General features: G+C 43.4%; 1 protein-coding gene across 4 annotated transcripts; it reads right to left on the reverse strand.

Annotated features, from left to right (window-relative positions):
• Positions 1 to 528: 528 nt before the first annotated feature.
• LOC119027494 lies at positions 529 to 3,482 on the reverse strand. Of its 4 annotated transcripts, none has more exons than XM_037112744.1 (8): positions 3,397 to 3,482; positions 2,220 to 3,310; positions 1,787 to 2,125; positions 1,562 to 1,603; positions 1,347 to 1,457; positions 1,195 to 1,229; positions 934 to 1,066; positions 529 to 778 (listed from the first exon to the last, which is right to left on the reverse strand). In XM_037112744.1, exons 2-8 carry the CDS (start codon positions 2,263 to 2,265, stop codon positions 741 to 743), a joined length of 744 nt encoding a protein of 247 aa, XP_036968639.1. In that variant the 5' UTR covers positions 2,266 to 3,310; positions 3,397 to 3,482; the 3' UTR covers positions 529 to 740. The 4 variants fall into 4 exon arrangements, with proteins under 4 accessions (XP_036968639.1, XP_036968638.1, XP_036968637.1 ...); XM_037112743.1 differs by lacking the exon at positions 3,397 to 3,482 and having other exon boundaries at positions 2,220 to 2,328; positions 2,661 to 3,228; XM_037112742.1 differs by lacking the exon at positions 3,397 to 3,482 and having other exon boundaries at positions 2,220 to 2,441; positions 2,661 to 3,228.
• Between the last annotated feature and the right edge of the window lie 5,720 nt (positions 3,483 to 9,202).

The raw sequence follows: 9,202 nt of genomic DNA on the forward strand, positions 1-9,202 counted from the left end.
AGCCTTGATGGTTCAACTTTTTGTGGGTGAGAGAGGAGCCTGAGTTTGAACCTCTCTCTCTTTTTTCTTTGTTCACACATGTATTTCTGTCAACTGTGTGAACTGCTGCAACTGATACGCCTGCCTTGTGGGACAGACTGCTTAAAAATGCTCTCTAATACCCATATTGAAACAACATGGCAGTTCCCCTCATGTTAACAGCCAGCAACTGTGAGGCTGTTGAAAAGCACTTCAGATGATCGTAGTAACTAAATTCCTTGTATTTTTAAATAATTTTAACTGAGTTGAAGTCAAAAGTAATGTGACATTTTTTAAATATGCATTGAGATTATCAAGTACATATCACTGTGATTATAATTGTAAAGTGTCATTCTGACTAGTCAACTTTTCACAAGTGTGACAGATGGGTGTCAGTCTGCCAGAAATGTGAAGATACAGATGTGATCCCTGATTCAGACTTTCAACACAGTGCAAGGTCCAACAAAAGGCATGTGGGTGTCATAAATATTCACAAGCACAACAAGCAAATAGATTAAAATAGCTTTTATTTTTTAATTCAGGCATGTAACAGTTGAAATGTCCAGTTCATTTATTTCAGACTTCATTTCCACAGTGCGTTGATCTAACAGACCTCGCGGTTTTCCCTTCAGTTGTGCTCAGACCACACTGCGCTGCCTCTTCCTGTCAAACAAGTGAGGTGAACCTCACTCACTCCTCCACTGCTGCAGACCTCTATCTAACTATGCTCGATCTGGACAGTGACCAAGGTCAGACAAAACTAGCGAGAAACGATAAGACAAGCACAAGCAAAAGTCAGCGATTTAGTCATTTGGTTATTTGACCTTCTTGCAATAATAAAATGTAACTCCGCCCACCCAACAAAGAACACAACAGCAGATTTAATATGATAAAAGCATCAGTTGAACTCTGAACCCTTCTGAGTCTGTCTGCTGGCAGTATAAATGATATGAGTTTCCACTTCTCTCTCTGATGCAGGCCTCCTGCTTCTTACTGATGTCGGGTAAAATCTCACAGCTGCATCCTTCAGCTGATCAGAGAGCAGATTCTGTAGACAGTACACAGTTACACATGTCACACAGAAGATTTTGTTAGTAAAGCAAGATCATGACTTGGAGGGATTTTGATCTTCAACATGTGAAGACATGTGACAGTAAAGAAAAAAACTTGATTCACCTCACACTGTTGTGGATTATTTTCTTCAGTGGCAGCTGAATGATAGAGACAAGGGCACAAAGCAGTTTTGTAGTGTTTCATCATACTGACTCAGATTTTACCCAGAATTTGTAAAAACAATCAAGTGAAAATAAAACATTCTCCTGAAGTACCTGTCTGAAGTTTCCTGACTTTCACAACCAGACCGATGATGACCAGTACAAGGACAAAAGTCAGAGCACCCACGATCACACTCGTCAGCATTGCTATTCCTCCAGACTCTCCTACAAGAGAGATCATTAAGTTAGAATCTAATTTCAAGTCAAACTTTTTCACCTACAAAAATTTCATAATCTGCAAAATGAAAGAAATCTTTATGGAATCTCACTTTTATCTCCGCTGTCCTCGTCACCAGATGGCTCATTGCCGCCTTTTAAAGAAAAAAAGTAAGGATACAAGTAGCCTTTTTGTTTTGACAGATTTACATCTTGGTTAAATTTAGTCAATGTTTCAATAGCCACTTTGTCTTATTAAAACACAAAAAACAATTATGGAAACACACAATACATATAAATGAACAATGAATGAAAAGGAAAGACTAGAATTATCTTACCTTTGACATTTAAATGTGTGACACTGAAAGTGATAATTCCACCAGTGTAAAATCCACAGAAATACAGTCCAGCATCAGATTTAACCACAAAATGCATTCTGAGAGAGACAATGTTGTTGCTGCTTCTCATTTCAAATTTCCCATTTTGAAATCCTTCGCAGTATTTAGCTTCTTTGGAATGGATCATGACAGAGACACAGCTGACCTCGGTTCTGTTGACCAGTCTGAACCAGAATATCACCGCACCATTGTTGTGGGTGTTGTTGCACCGCAGTGTGACTCCTTCACCAGACTGAGCCTCCACAGTCTGAGACTGAGAGACTGAGGCAGAGATCCAGCCTGAAACAAACAGCAGATAACAAACATGAAACATGAACATTTCCTTTAAATAAATGTTTAAATAAGTAAACGGTAATATAATGGCAATACTCACTAAAGCTGCAGAGAGTCAAAGCTGCTATCAAGGTGAAGCTCTTCATGGCGCGTGTGGCTGTAACTGTGCAATGTCCGCAACTGAACTGTGCTCCAGTGCTTTCAGGGTGCTTTCAACCGAAGAGGTGGGGTGTTTTTTAAGTTGCTTATGCTGTTCATCAAACTGACCACAAACACGCTTTCAGGAAGAAAACGTGCTGGCGCAGAATGCTCTTCAGATATTCTTCAGATGGTGTTATTTTATAAAAATAACACCAATAGAAGAACAATAGAATTTTTTGTTGCATACAAATGACACATCAGAACTTTTATGCAAGATTATCAAATTCAATCTCATCATCCAATGTAAAAGATACACACAACTTCTGTTACATCAGGCAACAAAAATGATCTCATCAGATCATCAGATGGTTCTGAGGTTGTCTCTGTGTTTAAATCTTACATTTTTGTGTAAGTTGTCCTTATGTTTCCTTCCATTTCAGACAGCTGTGTAGAAGCAATTTTCATTCACCGCCTTGTGGCCATGACTGTATCATCACCAGTGAACTAAATGGAGGTGGTTCCACACAGGGAAACCTTTTTTTTTTGTCTTAGTATAAGGTGGTACATGCTGGAGGTGGTATTTTTGTTTTTTCCTCTGACTTGAGCTAGTGAAATTAATGTCAGATTTTAACCACATTTTCAAAAAGTAACGGTTATACAGCCTTTTATAGTCGTAGCAGCTGATATTGATTGATTCCATTACCACAGTATGGCATGCTTTACTGTAATGATGTTTCCAGCACTTTTAAACTGTACATACTATATTGACAGCAGAGGAGTGATTTGCTTCCCTTGCAACTTTAACCACATCTTTCCAGCGTGAGGCCGACACATCTAAAAACAGAGCCATAAACCTGGTGGAGGACACATCTGTATCCTGATTCGTTTCCCACTTAGCCCATTTTTCTGAAGCTTTGCCGCCATTGGCATTATCCATCCGTCCCCCAGATGCCCTCTGAATTTCCAGACCAGTCATTCCAGACTCCCCTGCATCTTCCAATTTCTGCTCCCAGTCTGTAGCCACTGTATCAATGGCCATTAGCCTCTTGCCTGCACATCAGTTACCCAGCCCACTGCCTGTCTGCACCTGTGCAGCCTCCTGGTGGACCTTCTGTTGTTGGGTTCTCTTGGCTTACCTCCAGAGTGGTCCCACCTAAGTTGTAACACTCCAGATCAGTCATGTCTATGTCACAGGCATCCGGACCACCCTCCAGAGAAACTCCTCTCATCGGCCCTGCCTTCTTGTTGTAGTCCATGTTAGAGTTCCCGGCAACTTGCTCAAGCAGTCTCCTCCTGCTCTTCAGATGCACAGCTGCTGACCTGAGCTCTGCTGCTACCCAGACCCACTCTACTTAAGGCGGTACACACTACAGGATAATCGGAATGATTTTCATCCCGATTTCCCCCTTACGATCAATGCCAGCCAAGGCCCGATTATCTGATGTTTGCAAATGACATCGTGTCCTCCAACTCGTGCTGTAAGGCATACAGCCCACACTCTCGCCTTCTCCATGACTTTTCCCACAGTTGTTTTGTTTTGTTTTTGTTTTTTTCAGCCTAAAACAACCACCACTGCATCTTCCGCTTCGTCCACCATGTTTGTTTAAACTGAAGTCACGTTTGACCATGCGAGATTTGTAATATTGAGCCTGAAGAACCTGATACTCTGCTGAAGAATTAGTTAGTGTGTGGTGTGCACTACGGAGAACGCCACACATTATAAGATCAACAGAGAGAGATCTAGTGCGATCTGTCTTTTGTTGTCATCAAGTGTGTGGTCTCCTAATCTGTGAAGGTTTGAAAAATCCTGTAGTGTGTACCTGCCATCAGTATTTTTTAAACCAAAACAATCATTCTGCTATAGCAACAGAAAGAACAACATCAAAGCAGAAAATCTAAGGAGAATGCACAAAGCCCCGGTGATGTCATGAATTTTAGAATGTTCAGATGCTATAAATGTAGGACCTGACTTTATAGATTCATTTGTAACCAGACCGTCACCATGAGAGGAAGGAAAAGCAGAAAAGACTGCGGTACCGAAGAAGGAGGCAGGATGAGAGATCGCTCTCGGGGAAGGAGAAGAAAGAGAAGCGTGAGCAAAGAGGACACAAAGGCCCAGCAGAGTGGGGAAAAAATGGCCGAGAAGAAGAAAGAGACTAAGAAGGTTCTAGAAAGTACCACGACTTCGGATCAAATCCTAGCTGACAAGCCGAAAGAGGACACCAAGAAGATCGCCTCTGCCATTAAAAAGACAGGGACTCCTCTGGAGATTGAGCGCCACTGCTGGCAGCTAGACACCTGGCTGCTGGACGAGACGGACGAATCCAAACCTCTCGTTGAGGATCAGATGGAGGAGCAGATGGACAAGGAAAGTACATCCCTCATTCAGGCCACCAAGGGCTGCAAGCAGACTGTGCAGGATATGCAACAGGAAGAAGAGGAGCCTGTGAAAAGACCCCAGGTTTCCCATCAAGCCCAGCTTGAGGGGAACAGAAAGGAAACCAGGAAGATCGCAGCTGCCCTGAAAAAGGCAGAGGATCTTCTGGAGACTGAGCGCCTCTGCTGGCTGCAGGAGAAACTCTCATTGCTGGAGGAGATGGAAAAATCTGCAGCTCTCTATGAGGCTCAGCTGGATGAGCAGAAATGCAAGAACAAAACCCTCGCGGCTGCTCTGAAAAACGTTGAGCAGAAGCTGGAGAGTCATCAGGTGGAGTGGCAGGAGGAAAAGACCTCCCTCATTCAGGCCACAGAAGGCTTCAAGAAGACTCTTCAGGATATGCAACAGGAAGCAAAGGAGGCTGTGGAAAGATCTCAGGCTTCCCATCAAGCCCAGCTTGAGGAGCAACGAGAGGAAACCAGGAAGATCGCAGCTTCCCTGGAAAAGGCAGAGGATCTTCTGGAGACTGAGCGCCTCTGCTGGCAGCAGGAGAAAATCCCCCTGATAGAGGAGATGGAGAAATCTGCAGCTCTATATGAAGCTCAGCTGGATGAGCAGAGATGCAAGAACAAAACCCTCGCGGCTGCTCTGAAAAACGTTGAGCAGAAGCTGGAGAGTCATCAGGTGGAGTGGCAGGAGGAAAAGACATCCCTCATTCAGGCCACAGAAGGCTTCAAGAACACTCTTCAGGATATGCAACAGGAAGCAAAGGAGGCTGTGGAAAGATCTCAGGCTTCCCATCAAGCCCAGCTTGAGGAGCACAGACAGGAAACCAGGAAGATCGCAGCTGCCCTGGAAAAGGCAGAGGATCTTCTGGAAACTGAGCGCCTCTGCTGGCAGCAAGAGAAAATCCCCCTGATGGAGGAGATGGAGAAATCTGCAGCTCTCTATGAGGCTCAGCTGGATGAGCAGAAATGCGAGAACAAAACCCTTGTGGCTTCTTTACGGAATGTTGAGCAGAAGCTGGAGAGTCATCAGATGGAGTGGCAGCAGGAAAAGACATCCCTCATTCAAGCCACAGAGGATCTCAAGAAGACGCTGCAGGAAAAGGAGCAGGACTGGGAGGAGAAAGAAAGCTCCTTGAGGTCCCAACTGGAAGATCTCCTGAGCAAGAAGAAGAAAAAGAAGAAGTGGTACAGATGGTTCTTATGTTTGGCCTGATTCATGTTCAGGAACTGTGACTGAATCAAACACACGCCTGAGCTATAGGTGGTTTTCCCCGGGTGCTCCGGTTAGCCAACCTTTATTAAAGAAGAAATTCTTTAATAAAAACTGAAAAAAAAGTTCAATTAGTTCAGGCGTGTGAAACCGGGTACCGGTTCCTGATCTGGGTCTTACTTTCTATACTTCTAAATGAACCATTAAAATGTCCATTAGTCTTTGCACCATCCACGCCAAAAGGATCGCCATTGGCCGGTCGAGATCACAACAACACAAAGGCTCTTTTAAGAGCCACCTGACAACACCAGACTATACAGTATCAGTAGAACCAGTACCCGTTCCTGATCTGGGTCTGCAAGGGACTCCATCTAAGTTTTCAACGCTAATTGTCCTTTGCCGCTGAAATGGTGAGCTTTGAAGGCTTTCTTCTGTGAGCCAGTCACGTCACCATGGCAACTACAGGAACCACGCCACCCCACAGCGACGAAGCGATAAGATGGATAACCACTTGTACACCTAGTAATACTAGTTCTAAGTGTATCTTTTGATTTTAATCCATGTAGCTACATTTGTTTTCGTCATAATTTGAACCAGAATAAAACAAGCCAAAGGCATTTCTTAACAGAACATTATTGTATATCATGAGTTACTTATTTCATCAAATGGCTATAACAGCTTTCAACCTCTCCTTGTCCCTCATACTTTGAGCTACAGACAACATTCCAACTTTTAAAGAGGAGTAACAAGACTATTCAGAATCAGAAATCCTTTAATGTCCCGCAGACAGGGAAATGTTTGTCGCAACAGCAGAATATTACAAGATACAGAGCAATGGCAAAATAAATTGGGCATGTATTCAGCTTTTTAAGATCTTTCACGAATCAGTTGAATCAGTTTTGGTTTAAATCAGTTTAAGTTTTAAGGATGTAGTGCGTACCCGCCAGTAGTTTTCCAGCATCCTGAATGAGGGGGCACCTATAGCTCAGCGGGTCGAGAGGTCGACTAGTGATCAGAAGGTTGCCGGGCATGTCGAAGTGTCCTTGAGCAAGATACTGAACCCCACATTGCTCATCAGTGTGGGCCCTGCGATGAGCTGGCGACTTGTGCAGGGAGTACCCTGAGACCACAAGGGGTGCGTCAGTCCTGTCCTGCTTATTCTGCCTGTCTCAACCACATTCCCATTCCATGAGGCCCCTGCATTTCTATAAAATTCATTGCGGTTCTCCATGCATCCACCAAACCCTATACCATCCCACTCCTCCCAGTATCCTGACTCCACTGTGTGTCTCATGTAACTTTGTGCTCCCCTTTCCAGCCTCCTGAATATGTACCTGCCTTCACCCTTTCCCTTTCCCATTCTGTCAACCCTCCCCAAAATTCCTTGTCACTTCTGTCTGGACTTGCTACCTTTGCCTCTATGCTTACATATACATTTTTAAAAGTAAAACCACTGACTTGACCTGCTGACCCTGCACAAATGTGTCTGACCAAAACCTGATGGTCTAAGATGGACAGAGAGTACACCAAGGGGGTTTTTAACTGTTCTATTTAATTTACCATGGCGTGCATGGCTTACCTTCATGATAATTAGAAACAACAACGTGATGCACACTCTTATCATCTGGTGTCTCAATGGTTCTGGTGCCTCATCCACTCACTTTGAAAAGGTAGGAGGAAGCTGAAACCCTGCAGTGGTGTCAGTTGTGGTCACAGCCTGGCTTAACCAGCTTCAATCACCCCTTCAAGTAAGCATGCAAAGATCCAAGATGGGTTGTGTGTTTCACCAGTAGGCCCTCTTCCTTGTCTTTTGCTGGGATCAGGAGGAGGATCAGACCCTCTTCCTTGTCTTTCGTTGAATGAATTTTACTTTTAATCAATTCTGTTTTTAAGTCATAGCACATATTTTCATGTTATGCTATCATAGTTAGAATATTCAGTTTGTATATTGATGTCCCGTATAACCTCTACACAGCTCCAGAGACTAGTTTTTTTCTCAGTCAGAATTCGCTGCTTCATTTCAGATTCTTTTATTAGAAAGCTTTGATCTAACAAGCGTCAAGTTTTTCACCTCCATTGTGCTCAGACCACACTGTGCTATCTCTTCCTGTCAAACAAGTGATGCGTGCTTCACTCACTCCTCCACTGTTGGAGACCTCAATCTATTTCTCACTATAACGCAACCTGGGCAGTCATCATCGTCCTTACTGGCTCCTCCATCAAAACATACCAGTGATAGGAAGACATTTACAAATGGATGAACACATGAACTTTATTGACCAGAATGTTTGGGAATCATATTTTGAAACGTTGTTGCACTGCAGTGTGACTTCTTCACCAGGCTGAACCTCCATAGTTGGAGACTGAGAGACTGAGGCAGAGATCCAGCTTGAAACAAGCAGCAGACGACTACATATTATCTCATTATAATGTAACATTAAGGTGGACAACAGGAAATATTAGAGAGTAAGAAATAAGTAAATTAGTTTCAAGGACAGCACGTCAAACATATAAGAAACATAGTCATAAAGTGGAGAATAAGTCAATGGCTGTACTTACTGACGCTGAAGAGAATGAAAGCTGAGATCAACGTGTATGATCATTGTGTGTTTGACTGAAGCTCTTCAGTGAGTGTGGCCCAGGAGGGCTGCTCTCAATGTAAAGAGGTGGCGTGTTTTTAGTTGCTGATCATGTTCCTCAAATTGACTGCATACACGCTTTCAGGAAAATGAGTGCCGATTCAAATGTTCAGGCTCAAGGTGCACAAACTTTGATACACAGAGGTACACACTCAAAAGAGGAACAAAGGTTCCCACAGCTTGAGCACATAACTTGATTTTATCTGATAGCCGAGAGGTGCCATAAAATAGCATGAAGGGAATGTCTGACCGCATACCAACGAGGAAGTCAAGATGAGCTGTTAATCCCTGCCAGTGTTTTGCGCTCTAACCGGATGATATTATTTCTTACCAATAGGAATGAATGAAGTAGTTCTGTCAGGATGAAATATTGAGAGCAGCTTGGGGTAGCTCGGTCTGGGGGTGTATTTCAAGCCAAACTGACACTAGTGACTGAGAATATTGTTGGACTGTTAAACCTATACTACAGGCAGCAGTTTGTCTCTATGATCCTCTCGCTCTTCCGTGACTACATTTTTGTCCTCCTTACTTTCATGACAAAAGTGTCACTGTTTTGTAGAATGTGTAATTAATCTTGATCTAATAGGCCGCAAGATGTTCACCTCACTTGTGCTCAGACCACACTGTGCTGTCTCTTCCTGTCAAACAAGTGATGTGTGCTTCACTCACTGCTCCACTGTTGCAGACCTTCATCTGTCTCACACTATC

Source organism: Acanthopagrus latus, chromosome 10 (genome assembly GCF_904848185.1).
Source record: "Acanthopagrus latus isolate v.2019 chromosome 10, fAcaLat1.1, whole genome shotgun sequence".
Taxonomy (NCBI): domain Eukaryota; kingdom Metazoa; phylum Chordata; class Actinopteri; order Spariformes; family Sparidae; genus Acanthopagrus; species Acanthopagrus latus.

Coding starts and splice junctions, on each gene's coding strand:
- LOC119027494 (XM_037112744.1), bottom strand. CDS start 2,265: ATGAAGAGCTTCACCTTGATAGCAGCTTTGACTCTCTGCAGCTTTA. Junction 1,604..1,786: donor CACACATTTAAATGTCAAAG/GTAAGATAATTC, acceptor TTTCTTTAAAAG/GCGGCAATGAGCCATCTGGT. Junction 1,230..1,346: donor AGTCAGGAAACTTCAGACAG/GTACTTCAGGAG, acceptor TCTATCATTCAG/CTGCCACTGAAGAAAATAAT.